At 46.1% G+C, this 27149-nt stretch overlaps 1 protein-coding gene across 4 annotated transcripts in view; it reads left to right on the top strand.

Annotated features, from left to right (window-relative positions):
• Window positions 1-27149, top strand: part of LOC146565053 (atrial natriuretic peptide receptor 1-like) — a 63360-nt gene that overhangs the window by 14787 nt on the left and 21424 nt on the right. For 3 of the 4 annotated variants that reach the window (XM_085292938.1, XM_085292939.1, XM_085292937.1), the window contains 3 exons: window positions 2762-2949; window positions 12594-12707; window positions 13936-14071. In XM_085292938.1, coding sequence (XP_085149064.1) covers window positions 2762-2949; window positions 12594-12707; window positions 13936-14071 — 438 coding nt within the window. The remainder of the gene's footprint in view (window positions 1-2761; window positions 2950-12593; window positions 12708-13935; window positions 14072-27149) is intronic. The other variant, XM_085292940.1, reaches the window with a different exon arrangement.

Below are 27149 nucleotides of genomic sequence, written 5' to 3'. Positions count from 1 at the left end.
GGAGGGGCTCAGAGTAGAGCCGCTGCTCCTCCACATTGAACTGAGCCAGTTGAGGTGGTTCGGGCATCTGACAAGGATGCCTCCGGGGTGAGGTGTTCCAGGCATGACCCACTGGGAGGAGGCCCCGGGGCAGACTCAGGACACGCTGGAGGGATTATATCGCTCAGCTGGCCTGGGAACGCCTTGATGTCCCCCCAGACAAGCTGGAGGAGGTGGCTGGGGAGAGGGAGGGCTGGAGCCTGCTGCCCCCGCAACCCGGTCCCGGACAAGCAGAAGAAGATTAATGGATGGCGTGAATGCATACCTCACACAGAGCCATACCCTGGGTCATGGTAACGAACCCGCCTGAGCCCAGGGTCAGGAGCCCTGACGCCCATCGTGGTTTGATAAACCTTCAGCTCCACCTGAGCCACCATCCTCAGGACCTCACAGAGGTTCTCACAAACACACCTGCAGCGTCCTCCTACCTACCTGCTCCCTCATGTTACAGCTGCTGCTCATTGTGAACGCGGCTCATTGCTGACATGGACTGACAGGAAAGCCCACTGTGTGCATTCTACACTTTTTATTAGAAATAAAAGTTGTTACATACTTACATTTACACAAAATGGCAGAAATCAAACCAAGAATGTAAACCTTGTTTTTCATGATTTATTGGGGTTAATAACACTCACCTTCATTCCATTTCCAGAGTGTAACAATCAACCACTTGTGCTGAAATCTACAAAATCTGCTCTGACACAATCATAGGTGTCCGTTGCTACTGACAAGAAAGAAAGCTGTTTTGATGCTATGGACTGAGGCACATTTTAATTGGGTGAGGGGTGGGGCTATGTTATACATTCATTTTTACAATTTATATATTTAATGTTAAATGTAGCTTATGTACATTATTTTAGGGTGTCACATGCCACCCCATGCCACCACAGTAGCTCCGCCCCTGAGTCTAAGGAGTGCCGTTGGGACTTCATTGGTCAGCGTGTTTGTTGACCTTAGCCAAAAAATCCGTGTGAAACTGCACTCAAGTTTCAAGTTAGAAGTACGAATTTCGACCCTACTTTTCTTCCTTTCAGCTGATTGGTCAATGTCATGTTAATCACAAATGTAACTATCCAATCAGAGAACAGATGGGTTTGGTAAATGGTAAATGGCCTGTATTTATATAGTGCTTTACTAGTCCCTAAGGACCCCAAAGCACTTTACATATCCAGTCATCCACCCATCCACACACTGGTGATGGCAGCTACATTGTAGCCACAGCCACCCTGGGGCGCACTGACAGAGGCGAGGCTGCCGGACACTGGCGCCACCGGGCCCTCTGACCACCACCAGTAGGCAACGGGTGAAGTGTCTTGCCCAAGGACACAACGACCGAGACTGTCCAAGCCGGGGCTCGAACCGGCAACCTTCAGATTACAAGGCGAACTCCCAACTCTTGAGCCACGATCGCTGTCAGAGGGGCGCTTTTTTGAGCTGCAGGTCCTTGAAGGATAAATGCGCTTTCACGTCTCTTATCGCCTCACCATGATGGAAAACATCTGTGTGTGTCCAAGTAAACTCTTTCTCATAGGTTGATGTGTTCACACAGGGACCTCCAGAGCGTTTTCAAAGGCGCTGTCGACCTCGGAGGGAAAGCAGTGTTGTGGAAACGACGCACTCTTCACTAGTTGGGACAGTTACAAAGCTTTCCTCGTTATGAATGAGCGATACGTTTTTATTAAACATTTGAACATAATACAACACAAACTCTCGTAGAGGAGATAAAGTCAGAGAGATACATGTTTTGAAATGACAAGGATCAGGTGCATCTAGCACACCTGGAGCGATCGCTAAAAAACGATATACAAGCAGAGCTCAGCAGCCAGCGCAACAAATTCTGGATCGTTCGCTCTTAGTTAGCGGTGAGCACAGCGCACGCCGCGTCCGATGTGAAACGGCCTTCATGCTGCATAGTGTGACTCATAGCAGTGGTCCTGGGTCAACCCTGATTTTGTGTTAAAGTAATACTAAAGTAATAAAGGTGTTTCTGAACACTGGTATACCGCAACTGTATCCTTAGCTTATACTTAGCTTGTATGAGCCTTATGGGATCATTTATATACAGATCCTCCAACTTCAAACTGTATTACCCTTTAAGGACCTGCACTTCAAAAAAGCCTCACTCCAACAGCCAAACCCATCTGTTCTCTGATTGGATAGTTACATTTGTGATTGACATGACATTGACCAATCAGCTAAAAGGAAGAAAAATAGGGTCAATTCGTACTTGTAACTTGAAGCTTGAGTGCAGAGTTTCACACGGATTATTTGGCTAAGTCCACACAAATCTTTTTACACATACAAATCTTGATTTACAAGTACAAAATATTTATGACCACAATTTGAGCCCATATGTGTGTGTGTGGAAGACCAGTGCTGGGTGTTTTCTAGAGAAACACCAGCTCAGGAAGTGTGAGGGTGATGGAGGAAGGTGATAGTTGTAGATGGAGGTGATGTAGGAGTACCAAAAGTGCAGCTACTAGGAGGCTGACTGTCCAATCAGACTGCGTTTTCCCTGCAGAGGTGAAACCTCATTGACTCACACTGAGGCAGGAAGGAAAGAAAACAATCAGATGTGTTTGTCTGTCAGCGTGAACATTAGAACAGGTGTGGAGCAGGTGAGCTCAGCCATGAAGGCAGAGGGGGGCGACCCACAGGTCTGTGCTGCGCCGTGGGCTGACTCTGATCTTCATCTGTGACTCTTCCTCTCTCTCCTCCTCAGTGGTCTTCGTCTGCTGTTCTCCTGACGTCTTCAGGAAGTTGATGGTTGAGTTCAGGCGGGAAAATCTCACTCACGAGCAGTACGTCTTTTTCTATCTCGACGTGTTCGCCGACAGCCTGAAATCTGAACACCGCCAGCCGTGGCGCCGCGGGGACCGTGAGGACGCTATTGCCAAGGAAGCCTTCCAGGTATGGCATCAGTATCCAGGAGGAGGTCGGTCAAAGAAACCAGACTCTCCTGACTGCAGCTGACTCCACATGAACCTCACTGCCTTATACATCATACGTGATACATGACACGCTCTACTTTCAAGATCAGGCTTCAAACTTTCCTTTTTGCTAAAGCATATAGTTAGGGCTGGACCAGGTGACCCTGAATCCTCCCTTAGTTATGCTGCAATAGATGTAGGCTGCCGGGGATTCCCATGATGCATTGGGTGTTTCTTCTTCACTCACTAGTTAATAGACTTAATAGACCTCTCTGCATTGAGTCATACTTGTTATTAATCTCTTTTTATTTCATGTTTTTTCTTTATTTTTACTACATTTTTACATCGTAGATACAAACTGAAGACATTAAATATACAAAGCAAGATATGTGGAATATGTAGCAAAGAAAAAAAGATAAATAACTAAATATTAGGGGTTGTTGCGAGATCGATCAACTTTAGACCAGACAACAAACGACGGAGACTCCGGAAAAGTGCAATCAAACGATGAGTTTTATTATCACAGGAGAACAACCAGCCATCAGCATACAGAATGTGTTGCTCTGACAAGAATACACTGGGTTCTGGTTTTATAGGACAAAATATCACACCTACGTCAATACAGTTCAAAAATACTTGGTGACAGACGGGCAACAGTTCAACCCGTACAGGCAAGGGTTCATCACCTACACTTCTAATAACTATAAACTGACATATAACTTCTCCTTTCTTCATTACTTGCCTTTTAAGGTAATAACTTCAGGTCTCAGCTTTTCTGAGAGCTAATAATTGGACCCTCGTCATTAATCCCTAAGTAGAGTACTTTGCAGCCAGTCTCAAACTGAAGCAGAAGACGCTTAGGCCTTCGCTCAGACCTGCTACTAGATTAATATGTGTATTGTAAGCATGCATGCAATTAACCTGCTATGTTCTCATCTCCCCTCAGCATGTATCATCTGGACACTCTCACCAGTGAAGCTTAAAACCTTCTAGAATGGAACATCAACTCTAACCAAGCACATTTATGCATTGTGTATAAAATGAACTCAACCTATAAAAATAGAAAGGTCAATGTGATGACAGACATATTCAATGCAACCCTGTAGGAAATATTACTGATAAATGATACTGTGAAACATGTTATTAATACAATATCCATACGATACTTGTATGGATATTGAACCGTTCGATACAGTGACCTTTGTCTGTATGTTTATCAGTTCAATATACCTGTGTGTGCGTATAGATATATATGTATATATATATATATATATATATATATATATATATGGTGCAACGATACTCGTATGGATATTGAACCGTTCGATACAGTGCTTTCGGTTCGGTACGCATATGTATCGAACAATACAACATTTTTAATTTATTTTATCAATTTTCCTTCTGACGATGCTGTCTGTGTTGAGCGCTCAGTGGATCTGCGCTCGACAGTGCAGCCTAGGCGGAGTAGTCGAACGCAGATTCACTGAGCGCAGGGCAAGCTAGCAGACAGAAGCTAAGCTCGTTGCAACATGGCAAACTGAACTTCCCCCACCCTCATTCAGATCTGGCGTTTGGAATTATTTTGGTTTTCATGTGACGTATGACCCTGAAGGTAAGCGCGTCATGGACTAAAGTAAAACAGTATGTTGGATGTGCCATACAATGCTCAATTACATGGGTGGGAGCTAGTGTGTTAGCGCAGTTAGCTCATTAACGTGTTGGCCGTCTAGCCCCACGCACGGGGCGATCTGCGGTAACTTGTTAACGGAGATTTGCCGTGTTGTGGCGTTAACGTCATTTCAGATTAACGCTGACAGCACTAGTGGGAACACAACGAATATGACTGCACATTTACTCCGACATCATCCTAGTGCAAAGACAAAAACAACAAGCAGCATGCTACAAACTTTACCCGAGTCATTTAGACAGCCATTAGCACAGGATTCTCCTTATGGGGACCTGATATGTTTAATATGCTGCTGAGAATATAGCCCAGAAGAAGCGTATAGTAGAGCTTTTATTTTGAAAGATCCATTTCTCTGTAATAAACTCTCTTTTCCAAAGATGAGTGATTCCTCCATCAGATAGATTTATTTATTTTTATTATTTTGTTGTTTCAGCAACATTAAATTTAAAAACTGTACTTTTGAGTTAAAATATATATTTATAATTTTAATAAATGACAAATTAAAAAGGCATGAACATTTTTTGTATCGAAAAAATATCGAACCGGGAATTTTGTGTATCGTTGCAGCCCTACTAATATGTTTTATACACCGCGTTCCAAATTATTATGCAAATTGTGTTTAAGTGTCATAAAGATTAAATAAGTTGTTTTTCAATTAAATGGGATTGTGTCTCAGAGCTCTTTGGATGACTGAAATCAATCTCGGACACCTGTGATCATCAGTTTGCCAGCTGAGCCCAATTAAAGGAAAACTACTAAAGAAGGATGTTCCACATTATTAAGCAGACCACCATTTTCAAGCAACGTAGGAAGGAAAAATGATCTCTGCTGCTGAAAAGCATAAAATAGTTGAATGCCTTGGACACGTAATGAAAACCTTGGCTGAGTCAGAGCACACATGGGTTCCTGCAGGTAAAGGCACAATGATGCCATTACAAAGCAGCAAACACATATTTGAATCTGCTGGTGCCTCTGGAGGCCTGCGAACATGAAGCTATAGGATCCTCCAGAGACTTGCAGTTGTGCATAAACCTTCTATTCGGCCACCCTTAACCAACACTCACAGCAGAAACGGCTGCAGTGGGCCCAGAACTACAGTGGGGCAAAAAAGTATTTAGTCAGCCACCGATTGTGCAAGTTCCCTCACCTAAAATGATGACAGAGGTCAGTAATTTGCACCAGAGGTACACTTCAACTGTGAGAGACAGAATGTGAAAAAAAAATCCATGAATCCACATGGTAGGATTTGTACCGGGAGGGAGGGGCGGGGCCATCTGCTGTGATTGGTTGGGGTGAGAGAAGGAAGACAGGATAAAGACATGCTGTGGAAGAGAGACAGAGATTAATAACAGATATGATTCAATGCAGAGAGGTCTGTTAACACATAGTGAGTGAGAAAGGTGACTGGAAAGGAAAAACTCAATGCATCATGGGAATCCCCGGCAGCCTACGTCTATTGCAGCATAACTAAGGGAGGATTCAGGGTCACCTGGTCCAGCCCTAACTATATGCTTTAGCAAAAAGGAAAGTTTGAAGCCTAATCTTGAAAGTAGAGATAGTGTCTGTCTCCTGAATCCAAACTGGAAGCTGGTTCCACAGAAGAGGGGCCTGAAAACTGAAGGCTCTGCCTCCCATTCTACTTTTAAATACTCTAGGAACAACAAGTAGGCCTGCAGAGCGAGAGCGAAGTGCTCTAATAGGGTGATATGGTACTACAAGGTCATTAAGATAAGATGGGGCCTGATTATTTAAGACCTTGTATGTGAGCAGCAGGATTTTGAATCCTGGATTTAACAGGAAGCCAAAACAGGAGAAATCTGCTCTCTTTCTAGTCCCTGTCAGGACTCTTGCTGCAGCATTTTGGATCAGCTGAAGGCTTTTCAGTGAGTTTTTAGGACATCCTGATAATAATGAATTGCAGTCGTCCAGCCTGGAAGTAATAAATGCATGAACTAGTTTTTCAGCGTCACTCTGAGACAGGATATTTCTAATTTTAGAGATGTTGCACAAATGGAAGAAAGCAGTCTTACATATTTGTTTAATATGTGTGTTGAAGGACATGTCCTGGTCAAACATGACTCCAAGGTTCCTCACAGTGTTATTGGAGGCCAAGGTAATGCCATCCAGAGTAAGAATCTGGTTAGATATCATATTTCTAAGGTTTTCAGGGCCGAGTACAATAACCTCAGTTTGATCTGAATTAAGAAGCAGAAAGTTAGCAGCCATCCAGGTCTTTATGTCTTTAAGACATTCCTGCAGTTTAACTCATTGGTGTGTGTTATCTGGCTTCATGGACAGATAGAGCTGGGTGTCATCTGCATAGCAGTGTAAATGTATGCTATGTCTTCTAATGATGCTGCCTAAGGGAAGCATGTATAATGTAAACAGAATTGGTCCTAGCACTGAACCCTGTGGAACTCCATAATTAACCTCAGTGTGTGAAGAGGACTCTCCATTTACATGCACAAACTGGAGTCTATTAGATAGATATGATACAAACCACTGCAGCACAGTACCTGTAATACCTACAGCATGTTCTAATCGCTCTAATAGGATATTATGGTCGACAGTATCGAACGCTGCACTGAGGTCTAGCAGGACAAGCACAGAGATGAGTCCACTGTCAGAGGCCATAAGAAGATCATTTGTAACCTTCACTAAAGCTGTTTCTGTGCTGTGATGAGCTCTGAAACCTGACTGAAACTCTTCAAATAAGCCTCTGCAGATGATCTGTTAGCTGTTTGACAACTACTCTTTGATATAAAGGAAGGTTGGAGATTGGCCTATAATTAGCTAAGACTGCTGGGTCTAGAGATGCTTTTTGAGTAAAGGTTTAACTACAGCCAGCTTGAAGGCCTGTGGTACATAGCCGATCATTAGAGATAGGTTGATCATATTTAAGATCGAAGCATTAATTAATGGCAGGACTTCTTTGAGCAGTTTTGTAGGAATGGGGTCTAAAAGACACGTTGATGGTTTGGAGGAATCAGCTAAGAGAAACAACAGTCCATCATTAGTTTAAGAACTGAGGGTCCGTCAGTTTGGAAAATTGCTAAAACTTTGAATGTGTCCCCAAAATCCATCAAGCGCCACGATGAAACTGGCACACATGAGGACGCCCCAGGAAAGGAAGACCAAGACTCCCCTCTGCTGCTAAGGATAAACGTATCTGAGTCACCAGCCTCAGATGAGATAGATGCCACACAGAGCTCCAGTAACAGACACATCTCTACATGTTCAGAGGAGACTGTGAATCAGGCCTTTATGGTCAAATAGCTGCTGAGAAACCACGACTAAGGAAAAGCAACAAGCAGAAGAGATTTGTTTGGACCAAGGAATGGACATTAGACCAGTGGACATCTGTGCTGTGGTCTGATGAGGTCAAATTTGAGATCTTTAGTTCCACCTGCCGTGTCTTTGTGTGATGCAGAAAGGTGACGGATGGTCTCTACATGCATGGTTCCCACTGTGAAGCTTGGAGGAGGAGGTGTGATGGTGTGGGGGAGCGTTGCTGCTGACACTGTTGTGGATTTATTCAAAACTGAAGGCACACTGAGCCAGCTTGGCTACCACAGCATCCTGCAGCAACACACCATCACATCATTGATTTATCAACACCACAATGACCCCAAACACACCTCCATGCTGTGTAAGGGCTCTGTGACCAGCAAGGAGCGCCATGGAGTGCTACGCCCGAAGGTCTGGCCTCCACAGTCACCTGACCTAACCCCAGTGGAGATGGTTTGGGATGAGATGGAGCACAGAGTGAAGGCAAAGGGCCAACAGGTGCTCAGCATCTGTCGGAACTCCTTCAAGCCTGTTGGAAACCATTTCAGGAGACGACCTCATGAAGCTCATGGAGGATAGGGTGGGTGGATTTTACGAAGAATGTAAATTATCAAACGTGTTTTGAGTGATTTCACACTTTGGTGTTTACTACATAATTCCATCTGAGTGTTCATTCATAGTTTCGATGCCTTCAGTGAGAATCTACAATATATATAATCATGAAAATAAAGAAAAACCATTAAAAGAGAAGCTGTGTCCAAACTTTTGAGTGCTAGTGTACATCACAGGTCATAGGTCAGTCTCAGGTGACCCGAAACGCCTCCTCCTGTCTGCAGAGTCAGGTGGGTGGAGTTTGTAAAGCAGTGAAATGATTGGATGGATTTACTGTGCAGCTCTGAGCTCCAGTGTGCTGCACGTGGACCTCGCCGTGTTTGTTCTCGCAGCTCCTCGCAGGAATCCGAGGAACCGTTTAAATCGCTCGTCACGTGTAGCTGCAGTGGTGTGAGAGGAAGAAACACTCATTAATCTGATGACTGCTGACGACTTGCAGCTGCACCTGGAGCGCCATGCGTCCTCACGGCTCGCCCTCGTTATGGAGTAATCACGCAAGCAGATCGGGCGCTGTAATCTTGGAGGAAAGGTTACGCTGATTAACCCAAATCTCTGCCTGACTTTATATCATAAATATGAGCTTCAGCTGAATTCAGCCCAAAGTTTCCAGCGTGATCTCCCACCTGCTGCCTCCTCAAACACCAGCACGAGTGAACGAGTGAAGAGAAACATGATTTCCATCAGCGCACATTTACTCATGACAGAGAACATGTCAAACATTTAAACACAGAAGATCTGCCAAAGTCAGCGAGCTAAAGAGAAACAGTTGGAGGAAGATTTAAGGGTGAGCTGGCAGCAGGTGGGTCACATGGTCATCTCAGAGGTTCTCCAGCCTGTTTCAGAATCACGTTCCTCGCTGTGGACATCGACACAGCATGATGTCATCAGCAAACTCAGAGAATCTGGAGGAATCTCTGTGCGCAGGGAGGAGGCTGTGTGTGAGTGTGTTACTGTGTGTGTGTTACTGTGTGTGTCCTCTGGTGCGACTCCCGGCTGAGACGGGACGGTTCATTGGGGAGGAGTCACGGGAAAACGACGTCAGCAGCAGGATCCCGGTGAACCTTCATTCTGTTCACTTCCTGTTAATCATAGTGAAAAGTTAGCTGCAGTTCACCTAGGGGGCGCTGTGAGATCAAAGTGAGCGGAGCTAAACAGAGGCTGTGTCCCAATTCAGGGTCTGCACGCTTGAAGTACGCATTTCAAGTGCGGTTACGTCACCGCCACGCGACGGCGGTCCCAATTTGAAGTGTACTTCAAATGCATACTCCAAATGCGCCGTCGATTTCCCCAAATATCAAGCGTGGTCCGGTGCACGCTTCGTGGTCCCATATATCCCACAATTCACAGCGCGGCGGTGGGTGTGGATAATTTTGCCGCAAAATACAGCAAAAGGGAGTGGCCGAAGAGTGAACTGTCAAAAGTAAGTAGTGAATATGACGTCACTTATTTATGCGCGAATGTTTAATAATGAAGAACATTAATAAAACATTGCTGTTATGTGACAATAGTGATGTTTGTACTTTCAGCGTTAACTTGGTTTTAAAACCTATATATATATATATATATATATATATATATATATATATATATACTGGCAGCACAAATGAACCAGCTGCTAGTTAACGAGAGACACCCGGAATGGCTAACTGAAGGCCGGAAGGGACCGGTCCCCTCCAACTACCGACCAATAACCTGCCTCAGTACTACATGGAAGCTCCTGTCAGGCATCATATCGGCTAAGATGAACAGGCACATGGGTCAATACATGAGCGGGACACAGAAAGGAATTGGCAAGAATACCAGAGGCGCAAAACACCAGCTACTGGTAGACAGAACAGTCAGCCGAGACTGCAAGACCAGACTGACCAACCTGTGCACTGCCTGGATTGATTACAAGAAGGCCTATGACTCAATGCCCCACAGCTGGATACTGGAATGCCTAGAATTGTACAAGATCAATGGGACCCTAAGAGCCTTCATCAGGAACTCAATGGGGATGTGGCGTACAACACTAGAGGCCAACTCCAAGCCCATAGCACAAGTCACCATCAAGTGCGGGATCTACCAAGGAGATGCTCTGTCCCCACTGCTGTTCTGCATAGGCCTGAACCCCCTCAGTGAGATCATTAACAAGACTGGCTACGGATACCGACTACGGAACGGAGCAGTTGTCAGCCACCTCCTGTACATGGATGACATCAAGCTGTATGCCAAGAGTGAACGAGACATCGATTCACTGATCCACACTACCAGGCTATACAGCAATGACATTGGAATGTCGTTCGGACTGGAGAAGTGTAGTCGGATGGTAACAAAGAGAGGGAAGGTAGTCAGAACTGAGGGGATTGAACTACCAGAAGGCAACATTGCAGACATAGAGGACAGTTACAAGTACTTGGGGATCCCACAGGCGAATGGGAACCATGAAGAGGCCGCTAGAAAGGCTGCAACCACCAAGTACCTGCAGAGGGTCAGGCAAGTCCTGAGGAGTCAGCTGAATGGTAAGAACAAGATCCGGGCCATCAACACGTACGCCCTGCCCGTGATCAGGTACCCTGCTGGGGTAATAGGCTGGCCAAAGGAGGAGATAGAAGCCACTGACATAAAGACAAGAAAGCTCCTTACCATGCATGGAGGGTTTCACCCCAAGTCCAGCACCCTGAGGCTGTACGCTAAGCGGAAGGAAGGGGGCCGGGGACTGGTGAGTGTCAGCACCACAGTCCAGGATGAGACAACGAACATCCAAGAATACATTGGGAAGATGGCCCCAACTGACCGAGTGCTCAGTGAATACCTCAGGCAGCAGAAACCCAAGAAAGAGGAGGGAGACGAGGAACCATCATGGAAGGACAGGCCCCTGCACGGTATGTACCACCGGCAGATAGAGGAGGTGGCTGATATCCAGAAATCCTACCAGAGGCTGGACAAAGCTGGACTGAAAGACAGCACAGAGGCACTAATCATGGCAGCACAAGAACAAGCTCTGAGCACAAGATCCATAGAGGCTGGGGTCTATCACACCAGGCAAGACCCCAGGTGCAGGCTGTGTAAAGATGCCCCAGAGACAATCCAGCACATATGTCAGATGGGACGACGGGAGGGTTTAAAAACTGATTTTTTGAGCACTTTTTGAACTTGTGAAAGCAAATTAACTTAACTTTCGTTTAATTTTAGGTTGTAAGAAATTATTTGGTTGACTTTTGTTTATAATTTTCCTCGAAATAAACGCCATATGATTTTAAACAATGGAGTCAGAAGTGCTTTCTAAAAGAAACCTCCCGTTGCCACCCACAGCCTTTTCTTGGACGCTTTTGGTGTTTGGAACATAAAAGGCCGTGACAGGAGCAGCGGGGTGAAGGTGACGCTGTCAGGAGGCTGCTCGCTTCACGCCCCAAACCAAAATGGAGGACGCTGTAAAGCGCCTCGCAGTGCTGTGACGTCGCTAACAAAAAGCGTTTACTGCAGGAGAAAACCTGTGAAACGTCTAAAGGTGGAACCATTTCTGCTGAGCTCGACAGCGCCCCCTATGGAGCAGGAAGTCACAGAGCCCCTTCAACCTGGACGAGCTCGATGAAGTTAGAAATATCCTGTCTCAGAGTGACGCTGAAAAACTAGTTCATGCATTTATTACTTCCAGGCTGGACGACTGTAATTCATTATTATCAGGAAGTCCTAAAAACTCACTGAAAAGCCTTCAGCTGATCCAAAATGCTGCAGCAAGAGTCCTGACAGGGACTAGAAAGAGAGCAGGTTTCTCCTGTATGGTGCCGTCATCCATCTTTTATGTACAGTGTGTGGATTTGTGCAGCTGAAGCTCTGATGTCAGGCGTCTTCCTCACAGCACGTGTTTACTTCCTGTTTCATGTGAGAGGAAGCTCACGCTGGCTCCGAGTTTGACTGGACATAAATATTTTATCTGATTTCTTATAAAAACATGTAAAAGATTAATTATGGATCTGTGATGCGCCTTGTGTTGCTGTGTCCTGTCCTCATTCGTTAAAACAAAGACTCATAATAAATCTGTGTGTGGTTTCCAGAATGTGAAGATCCTGACGTACCGAGAGCCTCAGAACCCCGAGTACCAGGAGTTTGTCCAGAACCTGAAGGCAGATGCCAAGGACATGTTCAACTACACCATAGAGGACTCACTGGTCAGTGTGTGTGTGTGTTCAAACTGGACACTTTACTAGGTACACTTTGCCAGCAGGGGGGTGGAGCTTGTTTCTCTACACAGCTGCTGCAGATGTGTCGGCTGCTCTGAGGGTCTCTGACGTGTGAGGACAGCAGGTTTTATTTCACACATCCATAATTTTCTGATTAAAACGAGATGATGACAAAGTAAAAGGTGAACAGAGATGAGATCAATCACCTCGACACTTTTATCGATGAATAACCACGAGATGAAAATATTCTGGAGACCAGATCCAATCAGAAGCACTGAAGCTGTCCAGCTCTGTGAGTCTGTGTGGTTGCAGTTTCCTGCTCTTGCTGGCACAGTGTGCTCTTCTGCAGAGCAATGAGTGGTGATTGGAGTTCAGGTCCCTGCAGATGCACAGCGACCACGCCACGTTCACAGCCTCTTCAGGGCCGTTTTTCTGCCCACGAGTGAACAACGCGCTCGTCCTGAGGCCGAATCGTGAAGCTGGCTGCTTCTGAAACATCTATTGCTTCATCGTTTCCTGAAGCGCTCACTCCCAGCGGGAGCGCTGGCTGATTAGATATTCTGACAGGTTAATAGGAACATGTCAGGCGCCGCTGCTGCTGCACAAAGAGCAGCGATGTGATAGATACTGGAGGAAGTGATGTCATTAAACATCACGGTGCCACTCTGAGCTCTGAAGATCAAATTATTATGCAAATCTGTGATTAGAGGCGAGGCAGCGAGGAGGAGCTGATCCTGTCACGCCGAGCAACGCTGACTTTGCTCGTCAGACGACGGCGTGTGTCTCGCTTCCTGCTGACAAAAACAAAGAGGTGAAAGAGAACTGCCGGGAGGGTGGAGACAGACCCACAGTTTAAAGTTTCGCAGGGAAACATCACGAATGAAATCCTGTACCGCCTGGAGCGTTTGTTCCCGGGTCAGCGTGCAGCTGCAGAGGGATCGGGCCGGGCCGAGCGGCTGAGGAGGAGCTCCACCCGTCCAGTTTCTGGGTCTCCAGCCCCACCTGTGCTGCGTTGATGCTTGGCCATCTCTGATGGCCTCAGCAAAAACGGATGCCACAAGACTGTAGCGGTAGTAACCAAGGAAACGGCAAAGAAGTCACAGGTGTGGGTAGAAGACACCACCTGTGTGCACACAAGGTGTTGTGGTAGAGGCCTGAGTGGTGTGTGTGTGTGTGTGTGTGTGTGAACGACTGACCCTCTGTGTTTTTCTTGCAGATGAACATCATTGCTGGAGGCTTTTATGACGGCCTGATGCTCTACGCTCACGCTTTGAACGAGTCCATGTTGGCGTCCAACGAGCGTCCGAACGGGAAGGACGTGACCCCGAGGATGTGGAACCGAACCTTCCCCGGTCAGTGCTCGCCGTTCGTCTCCTTTAAAGCTGACGCTTACCATTTCCACCTTTGTGACGGAGGCTGTTTGGTGCGACTGTGCAGCAGAGCTGTTCTGCAGGTGTGTGTGTGTGGGGGGGGGTCGTGGTGCTCTGTGAGTGACGGGTGGGGTTGGGTGAGTAAAGCTCGGTTGGGGGGATTGAAATGATGATGGTTTGGTGTAGGACTGGGCGATATGACCTCAAAATTCACATCTTGATATTCTTTAGCTGGATGGTGATATAAGATATAGATCTGCATATTTTTAAAGCCATAAAGTAAGAACAAACAGAGTTCTCAGTCACAGCTGTGTCCCAGATCTCACACAGGCACTTTTATTAACAAACAGCGCAGATGTACAAGAACAAATTACTCAGAAATAAGTTATGAGCATTCATTAAATAATAATGCTCCATAAATAAAAGAAAACAATGTTGTTTTTGTGCTCACAACTGAGCAGTCAAAATGTGAACTAACAGACGCTGAGCATAATCACAAAGATTTCACAGCTGCTCTGTTCTGAAGTTCTGCTGCGTGACCGACAGCCTGGAGTTTGAAATCCGCTTCGTGTCTCTGAACAGGAGCCGTCTGTGGTCCTTATACGCACACAGTACGGTAACATTACGATGAAACACAGTACGTATCACTCCGCGAGGCTCCTCGGCTAGTGATGGTAAATTTGATTCTTTTTACTGAATCGAGTTTTAATGAGTCACTCACCAAAGTGAATCGGGTTTTTTCAGTCATTTGATTCACTGAGTCAGTCGACCAGAGAGTGCAAAAAATTTACATTTTCACTCAAACTTAATTTGTTTCTCTTTTCATGTAAATCCTACTGCTAAGATGAATGATTCTAAAAGAAAACTATTTTATAGAGCAAAAAGGCGCAAAAACATTTCTAAAATTAAGCAATTTCCTATCAAAATTGCTTAATAAACATTTATTTTGTTTATTTGTATTTTATTAGTATTTTCCTTAAATGTGTCAAATATATATTTTCTCATCTAAATGTCCACTGAGCTGTGAGCCAGGGGGCACTAATGCGCCTTAACATTGGTTGCCAACCAAGAAGAAGAAGAAGCTGTGAGCCAGGAGGGAGGGGGTGAGTAGCTCAAATGTGCTGTTAGCATGTTAGCAGAGCGATGCTACTGTGAACCGAGGAGCTATTTTCTTGATGTGAGCTTCTACTCAGGGTTTTTTCTTCCAGTTCAGAGCAGAAATTCTTTTGTTAAGATACTGGATGTTGTGTTTTTCTCCACAATTTTAATTATAAGCTAGATACATTGCTGCTAACAGCAACAGGGATGAGTCAGTGAGTCAGTTGGGCTTGTGAATCATGATTCATGAGTCAGTAAAGTGATTCTCGAGTATTGAACGATTCGTTCATGATTCGCGCATCACTAGTTCAGTGAAGGAGAGGCGGAGCAACGCAGCGTAGAGACAAAAGTGGACGAAAGAGGCAAACTTGCGGCTCCAGAAGTATAATTATAACGCAACATAAACTTTATCGATATAAATGTTATTGTCACATCTCGTATCTCGTATAAAAATATATCAATATATTTAAAAATTCGATATATCGCCCAGTCCCAGTTTGGCGGGTAAAGAGGGATGGGTGAAGCAGCACGTGCTGTTTCTGCGGGAGGTAACCGACACGCAGCGCCGCAGTGTTGTTGTGTTGACGTGTTACTGTGTTGCATTGCATTTTTTAGTGTTTTAAGACTCGGTCGCTCGGCAGCCCACTGTGTGTCAGACACGCTGTGAGGAAGCAGCAGGAACAGGACGCTGTGGTCGTGGACGCCGCCGACGTCTCCGTCAGACAGGACGCTGTGGTCGTGCAAACCGCCGCCGTCTTCCTGAGACACTTTCTGAGATTTTCTGTGGTTTCAAATAAAACCTTGAAACTGCCGCTGGTCATCCCAACGTCGCACACTGGAAGGTGGTCGAGCTCAGCCGGCGTAGGTGCACGCCATCCTGCAGGAACACGGCAACGAGCGAGCTGACTCCACAGAGCTCATCGGCTCAGCTTCTGTGGGACGTTCTGGAAAAACCATCACAGCGTCCCAGTGACCGTCAGAGGTCTGAGGGGTCTCTGCGGGTCAGGTGGAAGGCGTGAAAGGCTTCAGGGCTGTGATGTCAGAGACGCTGGTCGTGACTGAAGCTGAGAGCTTCGTATACGACCGCGAGTCATGTGATGACGGAGACGTGAACGGCTTGCAGTCTCCCGTCCACATCAAAATGTTTCGATGAACGTCAGCGTCCCTACTGAGATGGAGGACGAGAGAGTGACCTTTGACCTTTGTGACATGTCTAAAGTGCCAAACAGCAGCCGGGTGGTTGCAGTTAGAAACACTCGTCCGACAGGTGAGACCCAAGCAGACGTGGGCTGGTGCCGCTCCGCCAGGTGTTGCGGTGCAGGTAAAGGTGTGCAGACAGCAGTCTTTCCTCAGGATCAGCAGCCAGTGCTGCTCCGGGGGAGACGCTGATATTCAAGAGGCTTTGTGAGCGCTCCTTTCTCTGATTTTTCTCCTGTTACTGAAACGCTCTGACCTCCTCGCCTCGCTGTCAGCCAGCCCTGGACATCTCCTAAAAATATCTTGGAAATCGAATCATGTGAAACCAGAGTCCTGCTTTCAGCCTGTCCTCCACCCGCCTGCCTCTCCTCTGCTCCGTCCTGTCCACATCCATCACGGCGAGGCCTTGTTAGCGTCACCGTGTCTGCACTCACGCAGACGAGACCGCTTCAGCCAACGAGCCTCCGTTTATGCACTCGTGCCTTAATGGTGTTCTCGTAAAAGCATCAAAGGTGATTTACGGTGTTGAGCACAAAGTGTTGGTCATGTGACAGATCTGCAGAAACATTTGAAACTGTTCACACCCTCAATTTATTACAACAGCCAATCAGAGAGAGTCTACTGAAGAGAGGGCGAGCTGGGGAAATGGTCCTGCCCAGACTGCCAGCTGTTCCTAAAAAGGGCTGTCACCCACCCGACTGAAAGGATGGAGATTTGATTTGTGGATGCTGTGATCGTGTCCTGACTGGAAAAGGCAGATTGTGGATCGTTGAACGCTCTCTGGCAGACGTTATCACGTTTCCCTGCGAATAAACAGTGAAGCAGACTTCCTGTGGTGTGAAATGTGACTCCTGCTAGGAGGAGGCTGGTCTCCTCCTTCCCCGAGCTGACCCTCCCCCTCTGTTTCCAGGACAGCTGTCACTGAACCCGGTCTGCACGCACTCTTTATTTGAAATGTTTATGAGCGCAGACACCTGCAGGGCCACCACGCCGGACCCTCGCCTACTGCGGGCAGCTGGTGGTGAGCTTTCATGTCTCCTGTGTGATGAACCTGTTTGCCTGCTTGAGGAGTGCAGTGTCCTAATGAGATTTGTCAGTCTTCCTAATCTCTGATTTATAAGCTGTGAGATGAGGTGATGTGGTTACCAAGCAACAGCTTTCAGCTTCCAGGTCCAAAAACAGATGTGAACCTGCAGTATGTCAGAGACAGACCCCACATCCAGCTGTCAGGTTGCCAGAGGAACACGAACACGTAAACACACGACTGCACAAAGGCCGAACTCGGCGCCAAAACATGACGCACTCACAGGGGGGCGGGGCCACGACACATCCATCCAGCCTTCCAAACATAGGGTAGACCCTGCAATAATACATACAGAGAAAAACCCAACAATCATATGACCCCTATGAACAAGCACTTTGGCGACAGTGGGAAGGAAAAACTCCCTTTTAACAGGAAGAAACCTCCAGCAGAACCAGGCTCAGGGAGGGGCGGGGCCATCTGCTGTGATTGGTTGGGGTGAGAGAAGGAAGACAGGATAAAGACATGCTGTGGAAGAGAGACAGAGGTTAATAACAGATATGATTCAATGCAGAGAGGTCTGTTAATACATAGTGAGTGAGAAAGGTGACTGGAAAGGAAAAACTCAATGCATCATGGGAATCCCCGGCAGCCTACGTCTATTGCAGCATAACTAAGGGAGGATTCAGGGTCACCTGGTCCAGCCCTAACTATATGCTTTAGCAAAAAGGAAAGTTTGAAGCCTAATCTTGAAAGTAGAGATAGTGTCTGTCTCCTGAATCCAAACTGGAAGCTGGTTCCACAGAAGAGGGGCCTGAAAACTGAAGGCTCTGCCTCCCATTCTACTTTTAAATACTCTAGGAACAACAAGTAGGCCTGCAGAGCGAGAGCGAAGTGCTCTGATAGGGTGATACATTTATGTTATCTGGCTTCATGGATAGATAACTCTTGGTGTCATCTGCGTAGCATATCCATCCATATATCCAGTATGGATGGATATGCTACAATAATTTGCCATTAAATGAACTGGTTTCTCGCTGTCCTTCTTCTACCACCAGTCCATCTACAGTCAGCCAACACTGTCTGCTCCACCGACTCTGATTTCCATTAAAAGTTTATGGTGCAGAGTTTGAATTTATATGATGAGTGTTGTGAAATGTTAGCTTAAAGAACAATATATCAAATACGTTTCAATGTCTTCTTGAAAAATGGCCGTCAGCCCACTTTCACACCATTTTTTCTACACCTTGAAATCTGACGGAGTGCTTGAACAAAAAATCTCAAAAGCTAAAAAAGCTCAAATTCAGGGACTTTTGACAACAACTCCAGCTGCTCTCCAGAGTCCGTATTCAAACACACACGAGTGACAGATGGTGGTTTTTTACATTCTGAGTCACATAAATTAAGAAAACTACATTTTTATTCAAATTTCATGGTAGAAGAGCAAAATCTGACAAACTGTGCCACAAAATCAAACAATCAGCAGATGATCCGATTTGAATTTTAATGTTCGATTGTTTAATTTCTTTCACAGTGTGAAGTTTTTATTAGTGAACTGAACTTTTTCAGATTTGAACTCGACAAAAGTCTTTGAGATGTTAATCTTCAAACATCGTCTCAACTTTCACAGTGAAAACGTGTCCGTGTCTGCAGATTCACAGCGCCCTGCACTCTAGGCGCTGTCTCGCTCCATGACGCAGGTTTCTCTGCAGCTTCAGAGTCTTTGATTCGTTTGCAGCGATAGTTGTTTCTTCCAGCTTCCTGTCTGCGTGACTCTGCCTTCTCTCTCTTCCACACAGCAGATTATCTACCCCTGTGCACATTCATGCTTAACGGGAGGTTACAGACCACAGCGCTCCGCAGGATGATCCGTGATCAGGCAGAATGAGCGTTACAAGAGACGGAAAAGCTGTGAATGAGACAGAAAGAAGGGGAGGGTGGCTAATAAGATCTCATCAGAGATAATCTCCATGACAAACAGGACACGAGAGGAAGGAGGCAGGCCGGCTGTGAAGACCGTGAATCGGAGTGAGAAGATCAGATTACAGCTTCCTCTCTGCTGTTTCCGCTCCATTAACTAATGGACGAACACGTCGCAGCACGTTTGAATGATCGGGAATATTACAGCAGGTCTGCAGCAGATTTAATGCAGCAGCTCGCTGAGACGGCTCTCAGGAGGAAACAGCTGGGGTCAAATTTCAGGACAGTTTATTCAGGAAAAGTTTCTAAACCTGATCTGGAAAGTTCTGGATGATCCCCGAGATGGAAAGTTTGTGAGGCTGAGGACGTACCGCCTCGTCCTCTGTCATTCCTGCAGATGAGCACAACGCTCAGTCTGTTTGCACAACCCACTGTCATTGTTGCACTGTTGTGTGTCTGGATGCTTCTGCTCTGTCTGGGGTTTTTTGCACACTTGCACTTTGTGTTGATTGTCATATTTAGCACCGTGGTCTCAGAGGAACTGCGTACGGTCCCACTGCACATGGTTGAAATGACAGTAAAGCCTCTTGACTTGATGAGGCAGCGCACTGAGGCTCTGATAATCAGCAGAGACCCTGAGGCCACAGGCCAACCCGCTGCTGGAGAAATGTCTAATTAACCCACCCGAGCGATCTTCCACTTTATTTGCAGCTGCTGAGTTTGTGCACTCAGTTAACGCCATCACTCAGCTGCACTACACCTTAGAAAGTGTCGGTGCTTCGCTGCACAGTAAGAACAGAGACTGAATGAAGTTCCTGCTTTACAGAGCCAGAGCTAACCCACGCTGAGCAGCATCAGCTGAACGGGTGAAAAGGTTAGAACAACCCAGCGGTTGTAGCTCTTGGGTTGGGTTGGAGTACTGAACTGCCACGTTACCCTGGGATCCAGTCCAGGTACCCAGTTCAGCTTCACAGGTGAGATTAACCTGTCTGACACCCAGTGGACCAGGATTCACAGATGTTTCCAAAAGGCTGAGGAAAATCGTCCATCCAGCTGCTAACGTGCTTCCTTTTCTTATTTTAAAAACCAGCCCCAAAAACATGTCGGTCAATGACAGCTCCCTTCTGAATGTGAGACGCGTAGCTGTCGGCGTGCTGCAGAGGATGTTGTTCGGATGCCCAATGATCTGGTTTCTCTCAGTCAGCCACACTGAGACCAGCGCGTGAACAAGGGCTGGTTTAGGCCACCAGTGTTGTAGGACTCCATGTTTCAGTTTAGTGAACACCAGAGATGGGCAGTAACGCGTTACTGTAATCTGATTACTTTTTTCAAGTAACAAGTAAAGGGATTACTATTGCAAAAACGGTAATTAGATTACCGTTACTTTCCCGTAGGAACGCTGCGTTACTGCGTTACTAAAACCGTGATTTTTTGCGAGAATGTCTCACGACAGTGACGTAAGCGAGTGCGACGTTCGTGACAACAGCTGTGTGCAGATCAACAATGGATCATATATCGAGTGCAGAGAGAGTATGAGCGTGCAGCGTTTAAAGCGTGGAAGTACTGACCTTACTTTGAGTTTGATTCCATAAAAAGTGACAAAAACATTAGTGTCCGCTGTGCGTGGGAAGAAAACTTCTTTTTACAGCGAAAAAACCCCTAAACTTCCAACAAGCACCGAGTAGCTACGACGTAATGGGAAACTCACAGAGAAACTCGCGGATTCTTCCACTGACCGCGGCACACCTGCACCAGGGTAACCCTCCGCCTACCCCACTCCTGCTTTACAGGTGAAAATAGAGCAACAGGACCGCTGAGTCTGTGACTTTATTTATTTTCTGCTGTGTTTTACTTGCATCTATTTGAAAGACTGAGTGTAAACACACAAAATATTTTATTTTATGTGCTGGAATGTGCAGATTAAAACTAACAAAACAAGTTTTAATCAAGTTTTAACCTGTTCGCGCAGTAACGCGCGAACAGGTGTGAAATGTGTGTGTTTAGTTAGTTTGTTTTAATCAATTTTAAATCATACTTTTTATTTGTTTTTGTTTCTAATGTCTCTGTAAAGCACTTTGAATCACCTTGTTGTTGAATTGTGCTATACAAATAAATTTGCCTTGCCTAAAAAGAGACTTTTCCATTTGATTACATTTTGTATGATGGATTATGCAGAAAAAGTAGAATTGGGCTGAAAGATCTATCACTTTATCACCTACTCAGGTTGTAAATCGGGTTTTTAAAAAGTAACTAAGTAACTAAGTAATTAATTACTTTTGAAAACAAGTATTCAGTAAAGTAACAGGATTACTTTTTTGGGGGAGTAATCGGTAATTAGTTACTGATTAGTTTTTTCCAAGTACCTTGACCAACACTGGTGAACACAGCTGGCTGATGTGAAGGTGGGTCACTGTAAGGTGGGACCTTCCAGTTTGCTGGCCGGATGAATTTATTGGAAAAGGAGCTGAATGAGAGAGAAGAGTTCCTGAGGTGGGATGTAGACAGGCTCACCGGGAAACAGTAATGTTGGTGCACTGGCTGTTGGTGTCAGACTGGATAAACCTCCATTGACGGGAACAGTAACAGCTGTGAAAGTGCAGCTTTGATCTGCTTTGATGTCATGGAGACAGTGTTTCCTCAGGATGCAAAGAACGAGGCCGGAGCGCACGCTCAGCTGTCCGCACGATCCCAAAAAGCTGCAAAGAAGTCAGTTTGGGTGCTGGAGATCACATGTTCCAGCAGAAACTATTCACAGCCTCACACGTGAAACCAGCGTTCACCCTGATGCCCTGTGTTGTGTGTCGATTAGCTCGGCCGCTTCCAGGAACTCCAGCCAGCAAATCCTGGATTGGAACGAACTCGAGATGCCGAGACTCCAGGCTGGATAAGCACTCCAGTGCTGAGCCTTGGGACAGCTGGTCCAGGTTTATTAAGTTAGGCTGCACGATTTTGTCTCACACTCACGCCATTCAGTCACATCAGAATCATAGAAAACATCAACACTGATCAGAGAGGTCCATGTCCAACGTTACAGCCACGTTTCCCGCTGTTGTCAGCGCTGAAGACGGCGTCTTAGGAAGCACAGACACGTGAAGTGATGTACCCGGGGTTTGGGAACGTCAGCCACATACAGCGATGAAATACTGGAACGTATTTCAACTGTGAGCTGTGAAGCAGGGACGGGTTCAGACTCTGATCGTTTATCAGCACGTATCCATGTATAAGACAAAGCTGACGCTGTGAGGCTCCATCAGAGGTGTGAGCATCACCGCAGACGTCTTTGTGTCAAAGTAACTGAGGATAAAACATGAAGCAGGTTCTCCTGTTCTGGCTTTTTATAGCAGAGAAGCTTCAAACTCTTCTGCAGTCGATCAAAGACTGAAGCAACCTGATGCTGCTGAAGTGAAGCAGAGTCACAGAGGTTCGATCACAGCTGAGCAATCATTGAAGTCTAAATGTCTTCAGTCTGAACAGAGGTGAGGCTTTGCTGTCAGAGGCCGACAGCAGCGAGCGCAGCAGCGGAGCGTGAGCAGCAGGAGACGGAGATTTGATGGTAAAAGTCTGAGTGCACTGAGGGAGAGAGAGCTGTGCAGGAAGTAAAACAGCCAAAGTCAGAGAGAATTCATGACGACGTTTCTCAAACGTGAAGTTTGAGCTTCTTTCTGGTTCTGTCAGTTTTGGTCAGAGAGACGAAACCTGCAGAATCTGAGTGTTTCAGCCCCGACGTCTGTGGACGATCCACGCTCTGTGTCTCTGCTCTCATCTCCTGGTTGAGCTGATTCTGGAGTTTCTGATTAATTACATTTATATTTAAATCCAGGATTTAATGAATCGAGATCACTTTATTCAGACTAAAACCGATTTGAATCAGGAAATAGATTTTTAAAAGCCAGCCCTGGTGTGGACGTGGATGCGATGAAGGATAACATGACACCGCAGTCGGCTCTGTGAACATTTTAAGACTTGTTAGTTACACTAAAACACAGATTTCTCTGAAGAGGTCAGGAACAAATGTCCACACAAAGCAAACCTGCGTGGAAGATGCCTCCACCCACCCATTCATCCTCACGAGTGTCAGCATGATGCTCTGCCTCTGCCTATTTCCTTTCACACCTTCAAACCAAAGCCCTGAATGAACGAACATTTTCCTTCATTGCTGTTTGTCATTACAAAGCTGCTCTTATCCTGCTTGCTTCTTTTCTCCAGTGCCAGTTTTCACTGGTGAACACTGTATTAGTATTGCGTATGAAATGCTGAGTGCCCCTTCACCTGCACAGTCACTGACTGTCTCAGGCAGTGGTTCAGTTCTGTCAAATGAACTGGAAGTTGGTAAAGAGACAAAACGTTGTTGTGCGCCTGAGAGCTCGGGAACAGGAAGAACACGCTGAAGGACTTTAGGATGCTGTCTGTGGGTTTAAGGAGCCGGTTTTGCTCATCATTTCCTTTCAACGATCGCCTTTTTCATTGAACACAGATCCTGTGTTTCAGTGTTAAAAGCTTCATTGCTCCAGTTCAGGGCGAGCACTTCAGACGTGTCTACTCACGTTGCTTTCAGCTGGAGCCACAAATGTCTAAAGAGGCTAAAAACGAAGGCAGCTGCTGAAAGTTCAAACGTTTCTTTAAACTTTAGACGAGTTTAAAGTTCTTCTTTAAGCTTGTCTACCAGGATGTGGATGACTGTGCCAGAGGTTTCCCATCAGACCAACCTACCAACAAGAACACGACTCGCCTTAGTGCGGTGCGTCCTGAGAGCGCCACCTTTAGCTTTCACCACTCTCTTTCTGTTGTAGCGTTGTCATAGAAACGCAGAGCCATGTTTGAGCGCCGCCTGCTCAGACTGACCATACAGCTGCAGCTTTGGTTCAGAGGTGGACTTTGGTGTGAGACTGGAGCTGGTTGGACTGGATGTTGATTGGTTAGATCATTGTTTATAGTTGGACGTGGTTAATAGATATTGTTGGACATTGTTTATGAGGTATTGGCTTGTAGTTAATAATAATAATAATAATAATGGATACTTTATTGATCCCCATGGGGAAATTACTTGTTTTTCTCTGCATTTGACCCATTCACTCAGTGAAGCAGTGGGCAGCCCACTAAGCAGGCGCCCGGGGAGCAGTGTGTAGGGACGGTACCTTGCTCAGGGGTACCTCGGGGTAGCCATTAAGTGGATTCGAACCCCCGACCTTCCGATCATGGGGCGACCACTTTACCTACTGAGCTATCCCTGCCCCTGTTGGACTCTGTGCTGTTACGATTGTCTCAGACAGTTTTCTGGCTGGTTTTTGACTGGCTGGTCACTGTTGTTGGTTTTGGCTGATGTTGGACTGGTTTAGTACTTCATACAGGGTTGGATTGTTTTGGAGCGATTCTGGGATTTTACTGGGATTACACACTGACTGTAATCCCAGTAAAAGCCGGTCAAGCAGTTTTCTTATAGTTCACAGGTGAAAGCAGAAGTCCTGGATTCAGATGAGACATTTATTATCCCGTGATCTCGTAAAGACTAACCTTCACTCGTCTGCATTGGCCCTTCACACACACATGCACACGCAGACACACTAAGCAAGCACACAGCGATTCCTGGAAAGTAAGGCATGACCTCCCAGGAACACGTAAACTTCCTGGGGTCAGTGTTAACAGCTGCAGGTGTGACTCATGTTGTGAGGACATAGATGTGTTTACATGGTCACATTCTGCGGTCCTGAGTTCCTCGTGGGGACAAACTCGTAAATCATTACATGTTAAAGTCACGGGGAGGTTAGGGTTGGTCGAGCTGAAGTTAATGTTAGATCGGATTTCCAGGAAGAAGACATGACTGTGCGTGTGTGTGGTCCACATATATTTATGATTTTTTAATAAGCTGACATTAAAACAGCAGGAAAGCTCGCTGTCCAATCAGCACGTCTCTCTAAATGTCATCCTTGGACCGCCGCTCGCCCTCCGTGGACCCGCGCCTCATTGTTACGTGACAGCCAATCGCAGCAAAGATTATGCTTCATGAACATCACTTACTCCATGTTTTTATTGTCTCGTTGTATCTACGCTGCAGCATTACTTTTATTTTCTCAGCATTACTTTATTATTGCTTATTATTTATCGATTGCTTGTATTGATCTGAGTGTGCTCTGTTAAACAATCTCAGGGGCTGCACGGCCCAGTTTAAGATAAAGAAGGATTATTTTGAACCGTAATCATGCAAAGCTGCTCACGATGGGTGTCCTTAGCTGAATGTGCTGTTCATGTTTTTGAGTTTTATTGGTTCTGTTTGTTTGAAATGTTTCTTTGTTCTTTCCTCCTGAAAGCATCAGAAATCAAAACTTTGTCTTTTGAAGTCAGCAGATAAGAACACAAGAGACCGAAACCCTGAAAGGACCCATAAAACCTCTGTGGACAATAAAAGGATCCAATAATGATTTAAAGCAGCACTTTTATAAACCAGCACCATAAAACACGTCTCACTGTGATGAATCCTTATCTTATCTTTAGATCAGAGTCTGGCTCATCGTTTCTAAGTAACACATGAAAACATCATTCTTCCAGAGCCTGAAGGTCGGAGGAAGATCGTGGTTCCAGGAAATGGCATGAGAGCTCGCGACCTCCACGCCATCATCAGCCCACAGCCTGACCTCTGCACTCCACCACCACGCATTTGTTCGCTCTGAGCTCCAAACGCTAAGTGCTGAAGGGAGGGCGGGGTTACACCCAGGGTTTACGGGCATGTGATCGATTAGCGCCATCGTTTCCCTGCGTGGCTTTTGCACATACAGGAGCTAAGGTGTGGGTGTGACAGCTGTTGTGGCTTTAACCCTGTGAGTTCAAAGGTCGGGGTCATGACCCCCGAACCCGCTCCATGGCTTCTCAGTCTGGTGTAAATTTAAAAACAAATTGTAGTTGGTGTTTCTCAGCTTCTGTGATAGTGTTCACATCTGAGTGTGGGTCCCCTCCGCCCCGGCGTCCCGGAGTACCAGCCGAGACGTCATGGAGATGATGGAGAGCCTCACAGTCGTGCTGAGTGTCATTTACCTCTGTTTTAATCCCTTTGATCTGTTGCTTCCTCCATGCTCGACCTCTACAACCAATCAGCTCCCTCCTAAACTCTAATGGCTTTGTTTCTATGGCGATGGTTCATCTGGGTGGTTAGCGCCACTCAGCCCCTCTTCAGCGTGCACACTCGCTCTCCTCCTGCTGATTGTCTGTAATTAACGTCTCCTGTCTGTGTGACTGTTTTCATGCACGACCTCCTCTCTCCTCAGTCTTTGCTTCCTGTTGTGTTTCCTGCTGTCACGTGTTGGATTTTGGGGGACGGATCGTTCGTATGAACTCATGCACCTCTGCGCTCTGTTCTCCAGCTGAACATCGATAACCTCACCAGTGTTAATAAGACCATTTTATCAGGTAACCTGTACCTGCCTGTTGGGCTGTCCTGCTGCCAGCTGTGCCGGTTCTGGAAGCTGAAACCTGAGAAGTTTGAAACGTCTGTAAAGTCCAATTATTAACACCAATAAAAATAATAATGATAATAACATATATGTTACTCAGTGCTGTCGTCTGCACACGGAGGCCTGCTGCTCGAGCTTTTTGTTTGTCGGTCATCTCTGCAGCTGTCGGGCATTTCATTTGGATCTTGGACTTTTATGTTTTTCCCTCCTGCAGCTGGGACCCGTTCAGATTGTTAGAGTGTGGTTTCAGTGAGGTTCTGGTCTGTTCCACTTCGCTTTCATCTGTTCCTCTGTCAGTTTAGACTCCTAGCATAAAAAAACAGAACCTTCACTAACGGACGAGCTTCCTCTTCCTGTCCATCAAGTGTTAACTTAATTACTT

This window comes from Mchenga conophoros, linkage group LG11, assembly GCF_057382185.1.
Source record: "Mchenga conophoros isolate Kocher_MC1m ecotype Shallow Benthic linkage group LG11, M_conophoros_male_GT1.1, whole genome shotgun sequence".
Taxonomy (NCBI): domain Eukaryota; kingdom Metazoa; phylum Chordata; class Actinopteri; order Cichliformes; family Cichlidae; genus Mchenga; species Mchenga conophoros.
This window is presented reverse-complemented; position numbering and strand designations above follow the sequence as displayed.